We start from the raw sequence: 25617 nt of genomic DNA, 5'->3' as shown, positions 1-25617 counted from the left end.
ATGTAAAATGAATTAGGGGGAAAAAGGAAGCAAACGGAAAGTAAATAAAGGTAGGAAAGGTAGAAGGAATTGGAAGTACAATTATTAAATAAACTGTATGCTTTAGTGGGCTGCAGTTTGGCTCTAAGTTTTCTAGCAGCCAAAGTAAAGAGGGGAACTTGATCAATTATAAGAATTATAGGATCCACAGGAAAGTAAAACCAAAAGCAGAAACCCAAAAGACTAGTTTCTGAAGATTACATCAAAGAGTAAAGTCCTGTAGTTTCTTTATAGTGTATAATATAGTGAATCTGATTATGTGGCATATTGTATCCTTCTGATAAAAAACAAAAAGTACCCTATAATGCCCCTTAGTATGCTGATGGTTTTATGCCAGTGGGTAGTTCAGTAGTTCAGTAAATACGGGGTACCAATTTGATATATTCAGTTCTCTGATGCTTTGACTAAATTCGGGGGTAGATTTTTGTTGACATTTGTGATGGACTCAGTTTTGCATGTATATTGTTTTTTTAGCTGAGCTTTTGAAAGTGAGTTTGAGTTTGATTATAAACCTTAATTAGTTCTTAGAGTTCAGCTGTTCTTTGTTGCTATATATGTGTAGAACCATATGTTTTCATACTCAATCAAACAGGGGAAAGAGTGACATCATCTTGTGAATACTGGGGGGAGAAATAGGGACACTGCCTGTAAAGGCCATTCTACTTTTTCTCTAACAGGTGAACAAAGTTGAGTTAATAGAATGAGTTGAATTTACCAATTAGAGAAGGTGGGAGAGAGGAGGTTTTAGCCTTATACCCAGTGCCCCTGATAATGGTTACAGTTTATTTTCATTCATTTATTCAACAAATATTTATTAGGCATCTAGTTTTTTCCAGGTGCTGTATTAGGCATTGGGGATACATTAAATAGCCCTTTACCTTGAAGTGTGTAGACTTCATTTCTTCAGAAGGAAAACATTCACCAACAATCACCCTTTACCTTGCCTGAATAAGAAATGCAATATGAGTTTCAAGTCCTTGAAGTGGGTGATATTTTTAGTGATTGTGTTCTGAAGACCTGTAGACTGACTCATCATCGTGAGGTCAGGGCCTGAAATGTTTCACCTGCATCTAGCATAGGTTCTGGCACATAGTTGATATTCAGTGAAGAGGAATGAGCAAAAAGGTAGAGAAAATGAGGGGGACTAGAGTGAGAGAGAGGGGTTCATTAAAGCACTCTTGTTTTGGAGTTAAAAAGTCCTATTTTAGTACACTTGCATTTCACTCTAGGTCTGTGTTTTTATTATGATTATATTAGAATTTGGCTCTGTTGACAATAACTTGAAACAATTGGGAAATCAGCTATTTCCTGTTAGAGTCTGTTTTGATATCATTCTTAGTAAGAATTTGTTTTGTAGCTTAAATTTGGCCCCTTCCAGTTCCTTTTAGATTTGCCTGTAGTCCTGCAAAACCCTCGTCCTTAAGAAAGATAAAGAATATTCTTAACATCTAGTAGATTTTCCTGGAGAATTTTTCTTTTCCTGGACTAGATCTTGTAACATGGTAGTACCTTCCTGTTGTAGGATACAATATGAGTATGTCTTCTTTCTTTATTTTTCTGGCATTCTTTAGGTTAACAAACATTTGAGTACTTTCTGTGTGCTGAGTTCTTTGGACACAAGAATGATTAAACACAGACTGTATTCTTGACACAGTACAGTGGTTTGCAATTTTAACGAATTATTTCAATTTGTGAGTTAATAAAAACGTGGCTTTTTTGGAAAAGAATTTAAATGTTAAGTCTGCTTTGATGTAACATAGCTCCTGGGACTAGATGAAAAATTGTAACCTAGCCTTTTTATTTTCACTTTCTGGTGGAAGAAAATGGTTATGAAATTTATTTACTGTCTTTTATTGTACAATACTATAATATGTAGTTGTTGGTATAGTGGTATAAGAGAAGTCATTCATTTAGTCCTTGTTGTACCTCCCCAGACTGCTAAATTATTCTTGCTCTCCTGTCTGACATTGTTTGGCACACTAATCCCCTTAAGAGGCAATAATAGTTCTGCTGGCTGCCCTTCATCAGGAATTGTACCATGCTTGCTATCTCAGTATCTTGGTTTGTTACCCTTAAAACCACCTACGTTATACATTTCTTTAAGAGCTCCATGGTCATTGCTGCGTAATATGTTACAAGTTGTTTCCTTTCCTCCTTCTGTATTCTCTGTCTCCCTGAATAATTTCATCCACTCAGTTTTGTTCTTGACTCCTCTCCCCTTCACCTCCAGCATCTGATCAGTCATGAAGTCCTGTCATGACTACCAGGTACACGCCATTTGACCTTCTACATATCTTTCTAAGCCATCTGCCTTTCCTTATTCCTACTGCCACTGCCTTAGTTCAAGCCACTATGAATCTCTCCTTCCCTGGATTATTGTAGCTGTTCATTCTTGGCTCTATAGCCAGTGTGTTGGCTTAGAAAAGTCAAGTATGACTATGGCATTCCCCTGCTAGGACTTTCTAATGACTTTTTAGTGGCAAAGATTGTCTTTAGGATAAATTCCAAACTCCCAAATTCTTGAGCATGGCTTATAAAACCCTTTTATGATCTGATCTGGTCCCTACTCTTGTCTCAAAACTCTTTAACTTCTACTGTCTGATCTGGGTTGCAGCCATGCACTGAACTACTGCTCTGTATAGAATGTATAACCTCTGCCACAAATATACACCCTCTTCTAGTTAAAATTGCCATTCTTCAGGTCCTAACTTATAAGTCATTCTAGTTAAGTCTCATCCTCCTTGAGCCCCGTAAGTCTAGGTTAGATATTGTTTATTAGGGCCTGCTGTGACAGCCTATTCATACTTCTATCATATGTTGTAATTATCTGTTTTTTGTCCTAATCCCCAATTATATTGTAAGTGCTATTGAGGGCAGTGACTGACTCTTACTTATTTATACCTGGAAGCTTGCTCTGTGCCTGGCACATTGTAGGCATTCACCATGTATTTATTGAACAAATAACTGAAAATAACATCTCATTCAGGATCCTGTGCGTACTTCCATCACACTCTGCTGTGTGCGTAAAGTATGCACTTTACCATTGATTTACTGGTTTACATGACATTATTAGTTTAGTCAGACGCTTTTTTCGATGCGTGTTTTTCCACCAGCACCTTTTATTCCCAGCATCTAGTTGGTGCTCAATAAATGTGTTGAGTGTATGAGTAAAGAAACTTCTAAATCAGATTAGGTGGAATGGGGGTGGTTGGAAGAGTTTCGCAGGCTCTTGCTTGTGCTTTTTTGAAGAACTTAGTAGAAGTTATTTGCAGAGAGAAGGTGTAAAAGAGTGTTCCAGGTAGCGGGAATAGATTGCACACAAAAACAGGCACAAGGCTTTGAGGGAACAGGTGAGTTCAGAGTGGCCCAAGCAGGAAGTTTGTATGTATTGGGGAGTGTCAGATGTTGTGTAGCTGGAGAGGAAGAGGGTGCATCAGAAGGATTTTAAGCTCGGGCATGGCATGTCAGATGTACATTTTATAAAGTTCAGGTTGGGCAGGGGTTACTCATTACATACGTTACACAGATTATTGGAAGGTGACCAAATTGGGGGAAGAGGGACCAAAATGTTATTATTAACCCAGGCTAGAAGTGATGAGGGGTCAGTGTCAGAGGTGAAGATTTGAGGAATTAGGAGATAGGATGGGGATGGTGAAAGAATCATTTAGAATAACTGGGTGGATAGGTTGTCTTGGACTGAGTTAGAAATATCAGAAGAGCAGATTTAGGAAAAACATACCAAGTTTATGATGCCTGTGGATTTTTCAAATGGAGAGATCACGCAGGCACTTAGGTATTTGGGTGTGGAGTTCATTAGAACTTCTGGGCTCACACTGACATTTCCTGGGGATACCTTCTCTAACCATAAGTTTAAATTATCTATATGCTGAATGGTTTTAAAGAAATGGAATTTTTGTAACTTTTTGTTAAAGTTAGGTTATAAAATTCACATAGTTGCTAAAGTTCAAAAGTGTGTGTTATTTATGGTGGGTATTGGATTTTCATGTTTGGACAGAGATTTAGGGCAAGAATTTTATCCCTAAGCTTAATAGTAAATTTAATACATTGCAAACAAGGGTACACGTTGTACATTAGTAGTAAATTTAAAACATTTGGGTTGATTGTTGTCATTTCTCTTTAGTTTTTGAAAACAGAGATTATAATAATTGTAATACAAATAAAAATCCTGTCCTACTTGAGTGTAGGAACAATATAAAAAATTACTTGCTACTATGTTGTACAACTTCCTCATCTTTTTCAGCCGGGAAGTAGTGTGGTGAGTTGAATTGTCCCAAGAACATCTCTTTTTATCTAGAAATTGAATTTATCTGTTTGCCTGCTTCTTTTTTGCCTTTTAATTCTAACTTTTGCTGAATTACAGGTCAGTAAGTTTATTCTAAAACATTTGCTGTGGTCCCCAGAGCTCTTGTAATAAGTTTTACCTGACTTAGTTCCTTTGCTGAAGGAAAACTGCGGTTTCTGTTGCTGTCAGCAGGACATCGTTGGAAGTTTTATAGATAATGCTTACCTGCCTAGGCATCTCAGCAGATATTTAAGAATAAACAAGAGCCTTACTTAAGAATAAACAAGAGCCTTCGACAGTCTTATTCCAAATAGAGAACTTTTCTGCTTTCTTTGGCACCTTTACATGTTGTTCCTGCGTAAAGATTTTACCTTTTTTTAATAACGCCACCAGGTACATAGTTTATTTTTCTGCTCTCAATGGTGTCTGGTGTATAAGTGCTTAATAAAAGCTTGTTGAATCGTTGATATAATTAGGTTAGTACTACCAAGTGACAAGTCTTTGAATGCCCTTTATAGTTTGTTGCTCCCTCTGGACACTTAATCCCCAATGAAGAACAGATAGGGTGTGATTTTTAATTTTTTTTTGAGGCAAATCAACTTATTTTTCTTCCTTTTTTTTTTTTTTACTGAAATATCTCTAGTTATGTATTTACTTTTATGTAGGGTTTTACAGTTTAAAACAATAGACTTTCCTTGTAGGTTATTGTTTCTATAGCTTTATTGAGGTATAATTGAGGGACAGTAAGTTGCTATGAACCTATCAACACAATCAAGATAATGACGTTTCTACCACTCAGCTTCCTCTTGACTCGTAACCTATCACTGCCTTCACCCTGTCCATGGGCAACCACTCAGCTGCTTTTTGTCACTATAGATTAGTTTGCATTTTCTAGAATTTTATGTAAGTGGTATTATATAGCATGCACTCTATTTTTGGTCTTTCTTCATTCAGCATAATTATTTCAAGATTCATTCTAGTTGTTGGATGTATCATTAGTTTGTTCCTTTTTATTGCCAAGTGATATCCCATTGTATGGGTAGACCACGATTTGTTTTTCCCTTTACCTTTTGATAGACATTTGGGTTTTTCCACTTCGGGCTGTTAACAGATCTACTGTGAACACTGGTAAATCTTTGTGTGAAAATATGCTTTCTAGTTTCTTGGGCAAATACCTAGGAGTAGAATAGGTGGATCATACTGTTAGTAGCATGTTTAGCATTTTAAGACACTGTCAAACTATTTTCCAAAGTAGATGTACCATTTTACATTCCCACTGGTAGCGTATGAAAGTTCTATTTGCATGTTAGTGTTTTTAATTATAACCATTTTAATTGATGTGTAGTATTTCATTATGATTTGTTTGCTTTTCCCTAGTGACATTGAGCATCTTTTCGTGTGATTATATGCCATCTCTGTGTCTTCTTTGGTGAAGTGTCTTTTCAAACCTTTTGCCCATTTCATTTTAAACCGTGTTGTTCATTTTCTTGTTACTGAGTTTTGAGAGTTCTTTTTACGCTCTGAATACAATTCGTTTAGTGGACATGTGATATGATTTGCAGATGTATTTTCCTTTCCTGACCCTTGGCTTTTCATTTGCTTAACAGTGTCTTGAAGAGCAGAAGTTTTCAATTTTGATGATTTCTCAGTTTTTTAATTTTATGCTTTTAGTGTCATTTCTAAAATATTTTTGCTGAATCCAAGGACACAAAGATTTTCCCTTATGTTTTCTTTTTAAAGTTTTGTAGTTTTAGGTTTTACATTTAAATCTATGACCCATTTTAATTTAGTTTGTATATGTAGAGCGACATATGGATTGAAGTTTATTTTTTGCACACGGATATTCAGTTGTTCAAGCACTATTTGTTGGAAAGACTATCCTTTCTTTGCTGAATTGCTTTTGTACCTTTGTAAAAGATAAATTTATCATCTATGTATATTTGTGTTTCTGAACTATTTAATCTGTACTGTCAATCTGTTTCTTTACGTCAGTCCAACACTTTCTTGATTACTGTAGATTTATACTGAGTCTCATCGTCAAGTATGTTAGTGCTCCACCATGACTCTTTTGTAAGGCTGATTTGGTTAACCTAGGTCATTTGAATTTCCTTACAAATTTTGGAATCAGCTTGTTAATATTTCCAAAAGAGCCTGCTGGGATTTTGATTGGCATTGTAGTCAATCTAGAGATCAGTTTGGGGAGAATGGACGTCTTAACAATATTGATTCTTCTGAGCCATGAACATGGTATATTTCTTATTTAATTTAGGTCTTTTATTTCTCTTAGAAATGTCTTATAATTTTCAGTTTAGAAGTCTCGCACATTTTCTATCAGATTTATACCTGAGTATTTGATATTCTTTGATGTTATTGGAAATGCTATATTTAAAAATTCTATTTTGATTGTTCATTGATATATATAGAAATGATTTTTTATATTGATCTGGATCTTTACTAAATAAATTCACTTAGTTTTAGTAGCTTTTTGTAGATTTCATTGGATTTTCTACATAGACAATCATGTCATTTGCAGATAAGTTGTTGTACTTCTTCCTTTCCAAACAAGATGCCTTCTATTTGTTTTTTCTCTATTTCAGTGTCTAAAACCTCAAGCAAAGTATTGAATAGAAGTGGTAAGAGTGGACATCCTTATCTTGTTCCTGATCTTAGGAGAAAGCATTCAGTCTCTTAAGTATGTGATATCAGCTATAGTAAGTGTTTCATAGATGCCCTTTATCAGACTGAGGAGATTTCCTTCTGTTCCTCATTTGCTAAGAGTTTTGATGAGAAATGGATGTTGGATTTTGTTAAATGCTTTTTCTGCATCTTTTGAGATGATCATATGGTTTTTCTCTTTAAAAATTTTCACTATGGTAAATTACAGTGATTTATTTTTGAATATTAAAGCAGCCCCTAGTAGGGTAAACCCCACTTGGTCATGAATTATTTTCCTTTTTACATGTTGATGGATTCAGTTTGCTAAACCTTTGTTTAAAATTTTTGCATCTAAGTTTATGAGAGAGATTCATCTACAGTTTTATTTTCTTATAATGTTTTTGTCTGATTTTGGTGTTGGGGTAATGCTGTCCTCAGAATGAGTTGGGAAATATTTTTCCTCTTCAGTTTTCTGGAAGAGTTTGTGTAGATTGGTCTTACTTCTTTCTTAAATGTTTGGCAAAACTCGCCAGTAAAACCATCTGGACCTGGAATTTTCCTTTTCGGAAGGTTTTAGACTACAAAATCAATTTTCTTAATCCTGTGCTACTCAAGTTATCTTTTTCATCTTGAGTGAGCTTTGGTAGCTCTGTCTCTTAAGGAATTTATCTATTTTGTCTCAGTCATCAAATTTATTAGTCTAAATTATTCATAAATTTTCTTAGTTTCTTCTTGTCTTGTGTTTTCCTCATCAGTGTGAGTAGAGTTACCAGTTTTATTCTTCTCAAGAAACTAGCTTTTGGTTTCATTGATTTTTTTCCCCTATTTTTCTTCTATTTAATTAATTTCTACTCTGCTCTTTATTTCTTTTTGCTTACTTTGGGTTTAATTTGCATTTCTTTTTCTAGTCTTTTAAGGTAGAAGTTGTGGTCATTAATTTGAGGCCTTTTTTCTTTTCTAATCAAGGCATGTAGTGCTATATATTTCCCACTCAGCACTGCTTTAGTGGCACTGCACAAATTTTGATATGGTATGTTTACATTTTCATTCAGCTCAAATGCTTTCTGATTTCCCTTTTGATTTCTTCTTTAGCCCTTGGGTTATACAGAAGTATGTTATTAATTTTCAGATATGTGGAATGTTCCAAAGATATTTCTGTTACTAATTTGTAGTTTAATTCCATTGTTGTCACAGAACATACTTGAATTCTTTTAAATTTACTGAGGTGTATTTCATGGCCCAAAGTATGATCTGTTTGGTAAATGTTTTGTGTACATTTGAAAAGAATGTGTATTCTGCTGTTGTTGGTTGGAGTGTTTTATAAGTACTAATTAGGTCAAGTTAATTGATAGTGTTCTTCGAGTCTTCTGTATTGTTCCTGATTTTCTGTCTATTCTTTCATCAGTTATTGGGAGAAGGGTACTGAAATCTCGAACTTAATTGTGGATTTGTCTGTTTCTTCTTAAGGTTCTATCAGCTTATGCTTCATATTTTTTGAAGGTCTGTTATTAGGTGCATAAACATTTAGGATTCTTAGGTCATCTTAATGTGTTGGCCATTTTATCACTATGACATTATCTTTGTACCTGATATTTTTTTGCTCTGAAATTTACTTTTGTCTAATATTGGTATAGCCATTCTAGCTTTCTTTTGATTAGTTTTAGTATATCTTTTCATCTTTTTGTTTTAAGCCTATTTGTGTCTTTATATTTAAATTGCTTTTCTTGTGGGTAGCATAGAGTTTGGTCTTAACTTTTCTATCCAATCTGACAATCTCTTTTTAGTTGGAGTCTTTAGATGATTTCCATTTAATGTGGTTACTGATGTGGTTAAGTTTGCGTCTGTCATCTTGCTGGTTGTTTTCAATTTGTTCCGTCTCTTCTTTGTTCCATTTTCTTTTTCTGCCTTCTTTGTGGTTAATCAAGTAGTTTTCATTATTCCATGTTTATTTCCTTTGTTGACTTATTAGCTATAACTCTGTTATTTTAGTGATTGATTAAGGGCTTGTGGTATATACATTTTTAGCTTACCACATTTATCTTTCAGAGTTATTATACTACTTCACATAAAGTATAAGAACCTAGAACAATATACTTCCATTTCTCTTCTCCTGGCCTTTGTGCTACTTTTTGTCATTTTACTTTTGCATATGTTACAAACCCCACAAAAGAAACCATGTACATAATTTATTTAGTCTTTAAACAAATAGATTTGATTAACAAGAAATAAAATATATTTATCCACATAGTTACTATTTTGGATGACTTTCAGTTTTGTGTGTGGATCCAGATTTCCTTCTATAGTGTATTTGTTCTCCCCAAAAGACTTCCTTTAACATTTTTTGTAGTGTAGGTCTGATGGTGATGAGTTTTTTAGCTTTTATATGTCTTAAAAAGTCTTTAGTTTACCTTCTTTTTGAAAAATACTTTCTCTGGGTATAGAATTATAGGTTAACAGTGTTTTTCTTTCAGTATTTAGAGAAGTTGCTCCAAGGAGGCAGGAGGAGACTGTATACAGAGGTGTGATGGATGTGTATATGGCCTGATGGTGATGGTTCCACGAGTGTACACTTATCCCCAGACTCATCAAGTGGTATACATTAAATATGTCTAGCTTCTTATATGTCTATCATACCTCAATAAAGTGGTTTAAAAAAGATGTTACTCCATTGTCTTTTAGTCTCCATTGTTTCTAAAAAGAAATCTGCTGTAATTGTTACAGAGTCATGGGCCACACAGCAATGTGTGTAATAGACTATATCATCTAGCTTTGTGTAGGTACACTCTGTGATGTTCACAGTGACAAAATTGCCTAGCAGTACATTTCTCAGAATGTGTCCCCATCGTTAGGCAACACTTAATGTTTTTCCCTCTGGCTGATTTTAAGATTTTCTCTGTATTACTGATTTTGCACAATTTGATTATGATGTGCCTTTATATAGTTTTCTTTGGGATTCTTGAATTTTGGAATTCATTGAGCTGTTTAGATCTCTGGGTTTATAGTCTTCATCTAATTTGGACAATTTTCTGCAAGGATTTTTTCAGAAAAGATTTTTTTTCTGTTTCTCCCTTCCGTTGTCGCCTTCAGGTACTTCAAGTATACATACACTAGACCACTTGAAGTTTTCCTGTAGCTAATTGATGCTCTGTTCACTTTTTTCTCAGTCTTTTTTCCTTTCTTCGTGTTTTGTTTTGAAAAGTTTCTGTTGCTCTAACTTTGAGTTCATTATTCTTCTGCAATGTCTAATCTGCTGTTATCTCATTCAGTGTATTTTTCATCTCAGATGTTGTAGTTTTCATCTCTAGAAGTTCAGTTAGGTTTTTTTTTTATATTTTTGATGTCTTCTCTTACCGAGTTCTAACTTTTCTCCAGTGTCTCGAACATACGGAATTCAGTTATAATGCTTTAATATCCTTCTCTACTAATTGAATTATTTGTGACATTTGGGGTCATATTTAAACTTGTTGATTTTCCTCCTCATTATGGGTTATATTTTCCTGACTGTTAGCATGCCTGATAATTTTTTTTAATCAGAGTCAGATATTGTAAATTTTATCTTGTTGGGTGCTAGATATTTTTGTATTCCTATAAAATATTCTTGAGTTTTATCCTAGAAGGCACTTAAGTTATACGGAAACAACTTGATAGTTTTGGGTCTTGCTTTTAAACTTGGTTAGATGGTATCAGCACAGCATTCAATGTGAACTAATTTTGCCCCACTGCTGAGGCAAAACTATTCTGAATACTACCCAATGCCCTGTGACTTATGAGGTACCCCACTCTGGTGGGGACAGCTCTGTGTGGGCCTGCAGATGGTCTCTTACAGTAATTTCAGGTGGCTTTTCCCCCTCACCTTAAGTAGTTTACTGATACACGTGCAGTGATCGGAACTCTGCCTAGTACTCGAGGACCTCTGCCCATCTCTTGAGGTCTCTCTCTCTGCTCTTCTCTCTTCTCCAGTACTGTGTCCTGTGAACTCTGTCTTAACCTCCCCCAGTTCCCAGCTCTGTGTCCTCAACTCACAGAGACCACTGGGCACTTTCTGGGTTTTCTCTCACATTACCACAGCTGGAAACGCTCTCAAGACAGTGAGCTAGGGCAGTTGTATGACTTGCTTCATTTGTTGCCTTTCATTCAGCTGTCGCTGTCCTTCATTACCTCTTGAAAACCATTCTTTCATACGTATGGCTTTTTTTTTCCCTGGTGGGAGGATAAATCCAGTTGCTGTTCACTCCGTCTTGGCTGGAAGTATAAGTCATTATAGGGATTTTTTTCCTCTCTGTTTTTGGCGGGATTAATACCTATGTCTTCCACATATCTTTTTTTCCCCTCAAGCCCAGGATGAATGTTTATGTTCCAAATTTGTTTCCTTTGTTGTTATGAACTCTGAGATGGTGTTTTTCTTCCAGAGTTTTTGTTAATAACCATTTCTTTCCTGTTGGTCTATATTAATTCTCTTCTGTCATGTACTTTCTGAGAGATGACATTGTCAGCAAGATATTCAAGAATGTTGTCAGATGCTAAGTATTTAGAGAATGCCAATAGATATTTGGGTAGCTGAAGGTTGTCATCACATCTGTAGGGTGGCTTTATGCCAATTTGTAATATATTTTAGAGTATTGTGTTTCCCCATTTCATTAGTAGTTTATATATACTGTCCACAACAATAGCATCCCCCCCCCCTTTTTTTTTTGCAGGTATTCCTTAGTGGTAGGGAGACTGCTCCCTCAAATCTGCTTGATCTGTCCTCCTTCCTTTTCTTTTTCTCAATGTGTATTCTTCCATTGTTGAATTCATGTCATGATTTCCATCTCCACTACTCTTGAGATTTGGTTTAAATTCTATTTAAAATTTCACATTTTGTGTTTATCACCAGTAATTTTTAGCATTTTGATTGTAAAACAAAACTTATATATGGAAAATCACACTTACATAACTTAATGAGTGGTAAGGCAGACATTCTTGTAACCACCACTGTGTTCAAGAAATAGACCTTTGCAGCCACTCCAGAAGGCCTTCCATGCACCCTTCTTCCCTAAGTAACCACTGTCCTAACTTGTATGGTACTTACTTTCTTGCATTTTTTTTTTTTATTATTACTGGTATTTTTTAAACATTGCTGTTGTGTCATTTTTTTTAAGTCCTTCTTCTCTTTCTCTGCTTAGTGTTACTGGGTACTTTTTCCAGTTTTGTTTTTCTCAATCAGTTGCACCTTTTGTCTTTTATGGTATTTGATATCTTATTTTTCTTTGGATAGTTTGTTCATTCTCTTTGCGTTTCAATTTCAGTTCTTCTTATCAAACACATTACTTCTGGATTTTGAAAGATTGGACCATACAGGAACGATGGTCCAAAAAAAACAAAACAAAATATCCCAAACCACCCAAATCCTGATTTTGACAACAGCTATGTATCCTGTTTGTATAGTCTTCATACTCAGCTTTCTCTGCCAAATGAACTGGAAGATGAAATAAAAACACCATTTATATCTTCATTAGACATGTATTCCAGATATATTTTTATCATATAATTTATTCCCTTGTAAAATATCAGAAATTACTAAGTTGCTGGGCTTGCAGAACTGACATAGACTTTTAGTACTGTCTCGAATATATGTGCAAGGGAAATGATGAGGCTGTTTTATTTTTACATTTGGTGCCTCTGTATCCCTAAGGTAGCAATCATGGAAAGTCTTTACTGCCTGCACATTGTCTTGCTATTTGGAATGCTTGGTGCTGATAACTTAGAGTCTGGGTTCTCTGTGGCAAGAATCTCAAACATGTTGTACATCTTTAGTAGTGCAGACTTTTGTCTCAGTCTTTTTCTTTTAGCTTCTGTTTGACAGCTTCCTGACATTAGTTTTCATTGCCCTTCACCTCCATGGAATATAATTTTTTCTTGTCCTTTTTCTTGGCTTATATATTTTTTTTCCTATTATGCCTATGAACTTTTCATCTTCTCTCAAATCTTAGGTAGTAGAAAGAAGGTGAGGCATTGCTGATGCCCTTTCTTTGCTTCCTGTAGCATAGAGAACCTCCTCATGTTCATAGCTGGTGACTGGTAACTCCTTCACTGGTAACTGGTGACTCCTTCAGGTTGAAATACTAGCACATAGGATCCTGGAACCATTTTGTCAGTGTCCATGGGTGCTGAGCCTTAAGTTGATTGCCTTTTTCATTACGTATTTTTTGGACAAATAAAGCTTGTCAGAGCAGACCTCTGAGTCTCTACCCCAGAAAGAACCTTGCTGAAGTCACTTAACTTCCTTGCCTTTTTTCTCAGTTACAAAGTGGGAATGATAACACATATCTAATTGAGTTGTGAAGATCAAATGTGATGATGTAGAAATGCTTTGTTAAAGTAATGCATAGTAGACATATTACATGGCCAATAATAACATTTGAACTTTTCTTTTTACTTTACATTAGAGATCGTGAATAAAACCAGAGAAAGAAGTTAGAAGCCTGTTTTACTAAAAGTATTATCTCAGATGAAATTTCTAATATCATAATTATTCCCTGTAGCAAAATAATTTTTCATATCAACCAAGCTTGGAGATAGCTTTTCAAATATTAATTATTACCATTGGTAAACATAGGAAGCAGAATATCCTATGGCGGAATGATACTCCTCAGGAATCAATTCACTGTAGAGTCTAATGAAGAACAAAATATCTTCATGCTGTTGTATAAGATCAAATTTTTAATTGGACCTGTTTTTGTACTTTGAACTATTTTAAGTAATTGATACCTGTAGAGTTGTATTTTATTATACACATGTCCCCAGAAACTGGGGTGATGAGCAGACATGCTGTAAATAAAAAAATAAGTAAAACCATTCCCTTAAAAAAAATACAGTTAAGGGCTGTAATAGTAAAATGAATGATTCAAACCAAAACGTTATAAAAGGGACTAAGCTTCTTGTGTGGAATGCTTAGGAGTTCAGATGGGAGGGAAATTAAGGGTTTTTGTTTAATGGCCAAATTGTTCAGCGGTTAGCTGCTACACTGATTTATAAGTTAAAGACATTTGAAATTGTTTTTAGTCCTGAAGCAGCATTATTTTCTACGTCTAAGCAGTTTCAGAAACTGCTTTCCTCTAGGGAAGCCATGTGGAATTTTTCTGATAGTTTCTTGAGGTAGTGATAGTTGAGAGTTAGTAGATGAAGGTGTCAGGAGATCTGAAACGCACTCCTTCCTTTGGTCTGCATGTGGCCTTGAACAAACACTGAACAGCTTAGTCCATTCTGTGAAGTGCAGATGGAGATGATAAGATCTGTTCTGACTGCCTCAGTTTGGTTGTGAGGATTAAATGAGATCAGAGTGCTTTGAAAACCAAGTGCTATTCGGTTAAAACTGTTGTCATTAAGTTATTTTATATTTGAAGTAAATTATGTACTGATGCAACTAGTATTTTTTTTTCTGAGCCTTTTAGTCTTATAAGACCTTGTAAGGTTTAGTAGCACATAAAGGTAAATTTATTAGTTTTATCCTGTGTACCATTTCTGGCAGAATTATTAATTTGTATTGCTTAACATCACACTTTTCAAGTTAGAAAGCTGACCATGACTGCTTTCTAAAGACAGTAGGAGTCTGGGTTTGGAATTATGAATTTTTGGACAGGTAATTTTTCACTCAAAAAGTTCCAGAGTTAAGGAACACAGAGTGAGTGCAGCTTTGACTTTTTTGTAAGGTGCCTGGTACTTTAATACTTTTTAGTAAATTACTAAATTACTTAGGAAATTACTTAGCTAATAAATTACTTAGGAAACTCAACCTTTTCTTAAATGAGAGAGAGAATAGGCAACACTTGACCAACATATGTATGGGAAAGAAAGAGTTGCCTAAAGTGCTTCAGTAGGTAAAGTGTTTGATTTGATTCTTTGGGGTTCACTTAACTTCATTAAAGTTCCAGAATCTCTTTAGTGTTAATAGTATCACAGAATCTTAGATTGCATAGTTAATGATACCAAGCTTTTGTTGGCAAGTGAGTGTCCCTTTTTCTACTCTGAGAACTGTGAAGTTCTTGATTCTTCTAATAGCTGAGTCTTGGTGAAAATATGCTAAAGTGTAGTTTCTGGATATGTCTGTGATCTATTTGCACAAAAGCTTGAGATTTTAAGGGATTTCTTTTCTATAACCTTTTCATACTTCCATTTTATGGCCCCAGATATAATTATGTAGTTCAACCTCCTGTTTTACAGATTGATAAACTGAAGTCCTGCAAGGTTATAGTTTATGTTTCTGGAATTCTTTTTTTTCACTTTACTCCTTAAAATTATTTTTTTATTACTGAAGCAATATGTAACTGTATTTTAACTTTGAAATATTGAAATGTTAGAGGCTTTAACATAAAAAGTTAACAATTCCTCTTTCAACCTTTCCCCATCCCATTCTCTCATCTAAAAGTAACCTCTGTTAACAGCTTGAAGTATGTTCTTCCGGAACTTGTTCTGTGTATTTTACACAGATAAAGAAGAACTTTTAAAAAGTATGTCATCATACGGCATATAATTGGCAATTTTTTCCATGTCTTTCTGTCCGTTTAATCTCCCTCATCCTTGCGTAACTCCTGAATAATATCCTCCGTAGAATGAATATCCCAGTATATATTTGATCATTTCTTTCTTTGTCGACATTTTGATTCATACCTTTCCTTTCCTCCCTCCCTCACCCCCTCTGATATTATAAATAATACTTGTGAATATTCGTATGCATATCTTTGTGTTCCTGTGTCAACAAATCTGCATGCTTGAAAAATTTTCATCTCTATACAGACAATATAGCATTGTCTCCCACTGCTCCCTAACTCATACTGTCAACCATCTTTGCCTTCTGTTTCATGCTAGTCTGTTGCTTAACAACTATTTTGTTGAAGTCCATCTTGGGTTTTTGAGATCAGAACTTCTCTGGTGATCTTGATTACTGGAAAGACTCTTTCCTGTAAGAGATGAGACATTGTATAAGTCCATATCACAAGTGATTAACATAACACAGGAGAGGAAGTAAAAGTAATGTGGGAGCTTTATAGTGTAGTGGCTAAGAACACAGTTTTATGATGTCACGCTGCCTGGGTTTCAATCTCCACGCCACTCCTAAACACACCTTACTATTTGTGTCATCGACCTTAGGTGAGTTATTTAACCTCTCGTTCAGTTTCCTCCTTCACACAAGCAGGCTCCTCATCCTAATGATGTAGTAGGATATAGTTATATAACCTGTGGTCCAGGGTTATAACATGGAGTTCCTGGTGCAAAAGTGTTCCAATAAATGTTAGCTAGAAACAGGACGATATATGCCCATTTGCAATCATCAACTAGAGGGTGATCATGATGGGCTCTGGTGGTGCTTGTCCTGTATTGTTGGTCCCCATGCTCTTCTGAATAGTGATGTGATTGTATTAATAAAAGGTCTACATAAATAGAAAGTACACTCTGTTCCAAACTTACATATGTCAAAAGTACGTAGGTCTAGAAATGACTATTTTTATTTCTCTTTTACTTATTTTCATAATGAAAAGATATTTGAATGGTTTGAAATGGCTCCCAGGAATGGATTCTTAATTTATAACATGTTTATAGAAAATAACGCTTAACTTTAAATGTTTCAGTTTACTTAGAAATTAACTTAAGTCTCCCCTATATTCCCATAGGACATTGTTCATTAGTCATGTCTTAATCATATTAATATATCTATAGCCTTTTACATGCTTTTACTTATAGAAGCACTCATATTTATAAATATTTGTGTGCTTGAACTATTTTAAACAAGTCATTTCTAAAAGTCCTCATCATTACTCTTTAAAATTCCCATATTTTTTCCTGAATTTCTATGCCACCATTCTATAAAAACACAACCAAATGATCTTACAGTAAAAAATGTGCTATTATGAGAGTAGTTAGAAAGCACTGATTCCTCATTGTATTTCATCTGTTCTTATTCTTGAATATTTTCAGTTTGAACCCAGTATTTTGCTTAACATTTATTACAAATGTATTTTAAGTGAGATTTGCATATTGAGACACATAGCATTTAGCCTGATATCTTTGTTTATGGAGAAGGTCAAGATTGTGGTTATCCCTAAACCGATGAACTTGCATGCATGACAAAGTAAACTTCCTTTCCAGTTTATCTTTGTTTGAAGTGCTCTTACGTCTGAGTGATGTTTTTTATATAATACCTTTACATATGAAATAATTGGAAGCTTGGTTCAGGCATTATAGGAAAACATCTCTTAATTTTTTTTGACAAATGTTGAAGTAGTACTGAATAAAAGTGGTGTGATTAATCTTATTTTTGCTGTTCCAGGTTATATATGAACAGGAAGGGGTCTGTATTCACTCATCTTGTGGAAAGACCAATGACCAAGACAGTTTGATTTCAGGAATATTGCGTATTTTAGAAAAGGTATGTTTCTGGTAAATGATTTTATTTAATAATTATTTATGGTAGTGGTTCATCTTTGGGACATTAACAGCAAATTTGAATTTTGTGTGTAAAATAAAATTATGTAGTTGAGCTATAGTTGTAAATTTAACATGGAAATGATGTTAGAAATAAAATACTTGAGATAAGCCAGTGAAATGGCATGGAATATTTTAAAATTTATGTAAAATTTGCAGTAATATAACTTTTTTATAATGAAAAGTAAGCAGAATTTGAAAAATCTACATAACACTGGTTGTCGAGTAGTGGTTAAATATGATATTGCGTATGTAAACTGCTAATATTTAAGAAGTTAAAATTTTCTTTTTGGGTTCAGGGTATTAAAAATAGGTAACTAAGAATGTAAGATACTGCTGAATAGTAAATATGGTTAATAATTTCTTTCTCTAGGATGCTGAAGTAATAGTGGACTGGAGACCGTTGGATGATGCGTTAGATTCTTCTAGTATTCTTTATGCTGGAAAGGTATTTAAGAAAAAAAGTACGACTAAAGAAATGCCATTTTTAAAATAACAGCTTTATTGAGATATATTTCATATACCATAAAATTCACTCTTTTAAAGTGTATGATTCAGTGGTTTTAGTATGTTTACAGAGTTGTGCAACCATCACCAATATCTAATTTTAGAACATCTTCATCACTCCTAAAAAAGAAACTATACCTTTTAGTAGTCACCCCCATTCCCACTTAACCCCAGCCCTTGCAACTGCTAATCTACTCTCTATCTCTGAGGATTTGCCTGTTGTGAACGTTGCATCTAAACGGAATCATACAATATGTGGTCTTTTATGAGTGGCTGCTTTCACTTAGCCTAATGCTTTCAAGGTTTCATCCATGTTATAGCACCTATTGGTACTTTCTTTTTTTTTGCTGAATAATATTGCATTTATGGCTATACCACGTTTTTGTTTATTCATTAATCAGTTGATGGATATTGGCATAGCTTTCACTTTTAGGTTGATATAAATAATGCTGCTATGAACATTCATATACACATTTCTGTGTGGACATATATGTTTCTCTTGAAAACCCTGGATTATATGATAACTGTGTTTAACATTTGTATCGTGTTGTCTTCTCTCTATGGAAGGTAGAGATTTTGCTGTATCTTACCTCTGATTCACCTTGAAACTGGCTTAGTTGTCCACATTTCTTCTCAAAGTATTTAAGCACCCAGCTGATCTTCTAACTTCATCTTCGTGGAGACGTGTCTCCCAGAGCCTTCTTACAAGCTCATTCTTAACTGGTTGCTCTTTTGGTTTGCCGCGCAGCAGTTATCCTGGGGATTCTTTTTGCCTCTTGCCCATATTTTAATCCCTGTTTCCTGTATCCCATGCTATCTTCTGTTCTGGTTTAGTTCCTTGTTTTGGTACAGCTCCAGGGCTCCTGAGAAAAAGGATACATATGGGAGCAGAAACATTTCTTTTTTTAGACTTTCTATCCTTATTCTGAATTGATAGCTTGGCTGGTATAGAATTACAGTTTGAAAATAAATTTTCCCACGTATTTTTAAAAATTAACCCAGGTTTGTCTGGTTTCCATTATTGATGTTAAGTCTCATGCATTCTAATTCCTGATCTTTTGTGTGTTTTTTCCTTCTTTGGAAGGTTTTCGAACTGCCTCTTTGTTTCTAGTGTTCCAGATGTCCTGGTAATGTGCCTTTGTGGTCTTTTCTGTCGGTGTGCCAGGTATTTGATGGGCTTCTTTAATATGGAAATTTGTCTTTTAGTTCTTAAGAGATGTTCTTGAATTATTTATTTTTTTATTGATGTTTTAATAGTTTTTAACATTGTGCAATTTTGGGTTGTACATTTTTGTTTGTCTGTCACCATATATATGTCTCCCTTCACCCCTTGTGCCCACTCCCCACCCTCATTGCCCCTGGTAACCACATTACAGTTTTCTCTGTCCATGTGTTGGTTTATATTCCACATATGAGTGAGATCATACAGTGTTTGTCTTTCTCTTTCTGGCTTACTTCACTTAACATAATACTCTCCAGGCCCATCCATGTTGTTGCAAATGGGACGATTTTGTCTTTTTTTTATGGCTGAGTAGTATTCCATTTGTATCTACATACCTCGTTTTCTTGATCCAGTCGTCAGTCGAGGGACACTTAGGTTGCTTCCATTTCTTGGCTATGGTGAATAGTGCTGCAATGAACATAGGGTTGCATAAGCCTCTTTGGATTGTTGATTTCAGGTTCGTTGGATAGATTCCCAGTAGTGGGATGGCTAGATCATAGGGCATCTGTGTTTTTAATTGTTTGAGGAATCTCCATACTGTTTTCCATAGAGGCTGCACCAGTTTGCATTCCTACCAGCTGTGTATGAGGGTTCCTGTTTCTCCACATCCTCTCCAACATTTGTTGTTTTTGGTTTTGATGATAATAGCCATTCTAACGGGCGTGAGGTGATATCTTAGTGTTGTTTTGATTTGCATTGCCCTGATGATTAATGATGTTGAACATCTTTTCATGTGCCTATTGGCCATCTGTATATCTTTGGAGAAGTGTCTGTTCATTTCCTCTGCCAATTTTTTGATCAGGTTGTTTGTTCTTTTGTTGTTCAGTTGTGTGAGTTCTTTATATATTATGGAGATCAACCCCTTGTCAGATGTATGTTTTGCAAATATTCTCTCCCAGCTGGTGGGTTGTCTGTTCATCTTGATTCTGGATTCGTTTGTCTTGTAGAAGTTCTTTAATCTGATAAAGTCCCACTTGTTTATTTTTTCTTTAGTTTCCCTAGTCTGGGTAGGCATGTCATCCGAAAAGATTCCTTTATGACCAATGTCAAATAGTGTGTTGCCTAAATTTTCTTCTATGAGTTTTATAGTTTCAGGTCTCACCTTGGGGTCTTTGATCCATTTTGAGTTAATTTTTGTGAATGGCGATAGCAGATGGTCCACTTTGATTCTTTTGCATGTGGCTGTCCAGTTTTCCCAACACCATTTATTGAAGAGACTTTCCTTTCTCCCTTGTATGTTCTTAGCTCCTTTGTCGAAAATTAGCTGTCCGTATATGTGTGGTTTTATTTCTGGGCTTTCAATTCTGTCCCATTGATCTGTGTGTCTGTTTTTGTACCAGTACCATGCTGTTTTGATTACTGTTGCTTTGTAGTATGTTTTGAAGTCAGGGATTGTGATGCCTCCTGCTTTGTTCTTTTTTCTTAGGATTGCTTTAGCTTTTCGGGGTCTTTTGTTGCCCCATATGAATTTTAGTATTCTTTTTTCTGTTTCCGTGAAGAATGTCATTGGGATTCTGATTGGGATTGCATTGAGTCTGTAGATTGCTTTAGGTAATATAGGCATTTTAACTATGTTTATTCTTCCACCCACGTGCATGGGATATCTTTCCATTTCTTTATGTCATCATCGATTTCTTTCAATAATGTCTTGTAGTTCTCACTGTATAGGTCATTCACCTCCTTGGTAAGATTTCTTCCTAGGTATTTTATCCTTTTTGATGCAACTGTAAATGGTATTATCTTTTTGAGCTCTCTTTCTGTTAGTTCATTATTAGCATACAGAAATGCAACTGATTTTTGTAGATTGATTTTGTACCCTGTGACTTTGCTGTAGTTGTTGATTATTTCTAATAGTTTTCCAACAGATTCTTTAGGGTTTTTAAAATCATGTCATCTGCAAATAGTGAGAGTTTCACTTCTTGGTTACCTATTTGGATTCCTTTTATTCCTTTTTCTTGCCTAATTGCTCTGGCCAAACCCTCCAGTACTATGTTGAACAGGAGTGGTGAGAGTGGCAGCCCTGCCTCGTTCCTGTTCTCAGAGGAACTCTTTCCCCATTGAGTATGATGTTGGCTGTGGGTTTGTCATAAATAGCCTTTATTATGTTGAGGTACTTTCCTTCTATTCCCATTTTGTTGAGAGTTTTTGTCATAAATGGATGTTGTATCTTGTCAGATGCCTTCTCTGCGTCTATTGAGATGACCATGTGGTTTTTATTCTTTGTTTGGTTGATGTGGTGTATCACGTTGATTGATTTGCAGATGTTGAACCATCCCTGCGTCCCTGGTATAAATCCCACTTGATCATGGTGTATGATCTTTTTTTTCTTTTTTTTTTTTGGTGAGGAAGATCAGCCCTGAGCTAACATCCATGCTAATCCTCCTCTTTTTGCTGAGGAAGACTGGCTCTGAGCTAACATCTTTGGCCAATCCTCCTCCTTTTTTTCCCCCAGAGCCCCAGTAGATAGTTGTACGTCATAGTTGCACATCCTTCTAGTTGCTGTATGTGGGATGCGGCCTCAGCATGGCCGGAGAAGCGGTGCGTCGGTGTGCGCCTGGGATCCGAACGAACCCTGGGCCGCCAGTAGTGGAGCGTGGGCACTCAACCGCTAAGCCACGGGGCCGGGCCTGTATGATCTTTTTAATGTATTGCTGTATTTGGTTTGCCAATATTTTGTTGAGGATTTTTGCATCAATGTTCATCAGCGATATTGGCCTGTAATTTTCTTTCTTTGTATTGTCTTTGTCTGGCTTTGGTATCAGGGTGATGTTGACCTCGTAGAATGACTTAGGAAGTATTCCATCTTCCTCTATTTTTTGGAATAGTTTGAGAAGGATGAGTATTAAATCTGCTTTGAGTGTTTGGTAAAATTTGCCGGAGAAGCCATCTGGTCCTGGACTTTTATTTTTTGGGAGGTTTTTGATTACTATTTCAATCTCTTTACTTGTGATTGGTCTATTCAGATTCTCCATTTCTTCTTGGTTCAGTTTTGGGAGGTTGTATGAGTCTAAGAATTTATCCATTTCTTCTAGATTGTCCAATTTATTGGCATATAATTTCTCATAGTATTCTCTTATAATCCTCTGTATTTCTGTGGTATCTGTTGTAATTTCTCCTCTTTCATTTCTAATTTTATTTACTTGAGCCTTTTCTCTTTTTTTCTTAGTAAGCCTGGCTAAGGGTTTGTCGATTTTGTTTATCTTCTCAAAGAACCAACTCTTTGTTTCTTTAATCCTTTCTGCTGTTTTTTGGTCTCAATTTCATTTATTTCTGCTCTGATTTTTATTATTTCTCTCCTTCTGCTGACTTTGGGCTTTGTTTGTTCTTCTTTTTCTAGTTCTGTTAGGTGTAATTTGAGGTTGCTTATTTGGGCTTTTTCTTCTTTGTTAAGATGGGCTTGTGTCGCTATGATTTTCCCTCTCAGGACCGCTTTTGCTGAATCCCATGTGGTTTGGTATGGCATATTTTCATTTGTGTTTGTTTCCAGATAGTTTTTGATTTCTCCTTTAATTTCGTCAATGATCCATTGGTTGTTCAGTAGCATGTTGTTTAATCTCCACATTTTTGTCAGTTTCCCAGTTTTTTTTTCATAGTTCATTTCCAGTTTCATAGCATTATGGCCTGAAAAGATGCTTGTTATTATTTCAATCTTTTTAAATTTATTGAGGCTTGCTTTGTTTCCCAGCATATGGTCTGTCCTTGAGAATGTTCCATGCGTGCTTGAGAAGAATGTGTAGTCAGCTGTTTTTGGATGGAGTGCTCTGTATATGTCTCCTAGGTCCATCTTGTCCAGTTTTTCATTTAAGTCTACTATTTCTTTATTGACTTTTTGTCTGGATGATCTATTCATTGGTGTAAGTGGGGTATTAAGATCCCCTACTATTATTGTGTTGTTGTTAATGTCTCCTTTTAGGTTTGTTAATAGTTGCTTTATGTACATTGGTGTTCCTATGTTGGGTGCATATATATTTAAAAGTGATGTGTCTTCTTGGTGGAGTGTCCCTTTTATCTTTTTATGTTTCCCTGTGTCCCTTTTATCTTTTTATGTTTCCCTTTGTCTTTCTTCACCTGTTTTATCTTGAAGTCTACTTTGTCTGATGTGAGTATGGCAACACCTGCTTACTTTTGTTTGCCATTAGCTTGGAGTATTGTCTTCCATCCTTTCACTCTGAGCCTGTGCTTGTCTTTAGAGTTGAGATGTGTTTCCTGGAGGCAGCATATTGTTGGGTCTTGCTTTTTAATCCATCCTGCCACTCTGTATCTTTTGATTGGAGAGTTCAATCCATTTACATTTAGGGTAATTATTGATATATGAGGGCTTAATGTTGCTCTTTTGTCACTTATTTTCTGGCTCTTTTGTGTTTCCTTTGTTTCTTGTCCCGTTCGTTTCGGACTGCCAATTCAGTTTGGTTGTTCTGTCTTATGACTCTTCTAGTTTTCTCTTTGTTTATCATATGTGATTTTGTTTTGATTATTTGTTTAGTGGTTACCTTGAGGTTTGTATAAAAAATCTTGTGTATGAGATAGTCCATTATCTGATGGTCTCTTATTTCCATATACTAAGTCAATTCAGTCACTTTCCTGTTCCCCTTCTAAGTTGTTCTTGTTATACCTTATTCTATCTTGTATTGTGGGTGTGTATTTATAGTGATGAGGTTAAATTTATTTCTGGTGAATTCCTTCCTTTGGTCCTTGATTTTGGTATTTAAGTGGTTGCCAACCTATTGCGGTAAAGATCTACTATTTTTCTGAGTTTGTCCACCTATTTTTCTCCTTCCTCCAAGCTTTGTGTTCCCTTTCTCTTCTTGTTTTCAGGCCTGAGGGCCTTCTTGAGTATTTCTTGTAGTGGGGATCTCGTGGCCATGAACTCCCTTAGCTTTTGTTTATCTGGGAGAGTTACTATTTCTCCATCATATTTGAAGGATATTTTTGCTGGATACAGTATTCTTGGCTGAAAGTTTTTGTCTTTCAGTGTTTTGAATATATCATTCCAGTCTCTCCTAGCCTGTAAAGTTTCTGTTGCAAAATCCACTGAGAGCCTGATGGGAGTTCCTTTGTACGTTAATTTTTGTTTTTGTCTAGCTGCCCTTAATATTGTTTCTTTGTCATTGACTTTGGCTAGCCTTACCACTAGGTGTTGTGGAGAGGGCCTTTGCCTGTTGATATAGTTAGGTGACCTGTTGGCTTCACTTACTGGTATTTCCTGCTCCTTCCCCAGAATTGGGAAATTCTCAGCTATTATTTCCTTGAATAGGCTCTCTGTTCCTCTTTCCCTCTCCTCTCCCTCAGGAATACCTATAATTCTTATGTTACATTTCCTAATAGAGTCAGATATTTCTCAGAGACTTTCTTCATTTCTTTTTAGTCTTAGTTCTCTCTCCTCTTCCATCTGGAGCATATCTGTATTCCTATCCTCTAAAATGCTAATTCTTTCCTCCATATTGTCAGCTCTGTTCTTTAAAGATTCCAGATTCTCCTTTATCTCTTCCATTGTGTTCTTCATCTCCATCAGCACTGATTGATTTTTATGATTTCAATCTCTTTTGTGAAGAAACTCTTAATCATTGAATTGTTTGTCTGTGTTGTCTTGTATTTTGTTGAGTGTTTTTATGATAGCTATTTTGAAATCTCTGTCGTTTAGGTTATGGATTTCTGTGTCTTCAGGGTTGGTTTCTGGGTGCTTGTCATTTTCCTTCTGGTCTGGTGATTTCATGTATCTTTGCATTGTGGTTCCTGTATTGCCTTTGTTTTTCCTCATCCTGGAAATCTCTGGTTGCAATTTCCACCCTCTGCCACTGTGTGGGGGTAAAGGGCTGTGTAATGTGAGCCCCCTGTGCTCTGTGGCGGTTTTTCGCTGTCATCTGTGGGTTGGGTCGCTTGGTCTGGTCTCGTCGGCTGAGCTGCAGGGTCCGGTTTTCAGGGAGAGGGGGGCTCTCTCTTTTGCCTGCTTGGTCCGTGGCGTGGGGGCTTTTCATTTGCCCCTCATTATCCACTCTCTGGGGTGCTCAGATGTTGATGGTACCCCATAGCAGGTTCTGAGTCCTCTGTGTGAGAGTTTCCCACTGGCTGAGAGAGTCTGAAGAGCTACGGTTTCCCCGCAGAGGGCCGCCCCTCCCCCCTCTCTGGGAGCCACGCGGACCGGGATCGCTGACCTTTTGGGGAGGGAGAGGAGTTCTCCTTACCTCTCCTCACTTCCCCCGGAAGCCCAGCTCGTTCCACTCTCAGATGTGCAGCAGTGTGGATCTTTCTGATCTTGCTTTTCACTGTCTGGAATTCCGTTGTTGGTCTGTGAATGTTCCTTTTGTTGTATCTTATCGGGGGAAGAGTTTACGGGAAAGTTCTCTCCACCATAACGCTGACGTCACTCCTTGAATTATTTTAGCGATGATTTCCTCTTCCTTTCTAATTTCTCTTTTCTTTCTTTCTGGAA

General features: G+C 35.9%; 1 protein-coding gene across 1 annotated transcript in view; it reads left to right on the top strand.

The window, feature by feature from the left end:
• TBC1D15 (TBC1 domain family member 15) overlaps nt 1-25617 on the top strand; it is a 76005-nt gene that overhangs the window by 3731 nt on the left and 46657 nt on the right. The window contains exons 2-3 of the mRNA XM_004417868.3: nt 17304-17402; nt 17832-17906. Of these exons, the coding sequence (XP_004417925.2) occupies nt 17304-17402; nt 17832-17906 (174 nt within the window). The remainder of the gene's footprint in view (nt 1-17303; nt 17403-17831; nt 17907-25617) is intronic.

Source organism: Ceratotherium simum, chromosome 25 (assembly GCF_057802395.1).
Source record: "Ceratotherium simum simum isolate JZ-2026a chromosome 25, ASM5780239v1, whole genome shotgun sequence".
In the NCBI taxonomy this organism is placed as follows: Eukaryota; Metazoa; Chordata; class Mammalia; order Perissodactyla; family Rhinocerotidae; genus Ceratotherium; species Ceratotherium simum.
The sequence above is the reverse complement of the archived record's forward strand: the minus strand, read 5'-3'. Positions and strand labels throughout refer to the sequence as shown.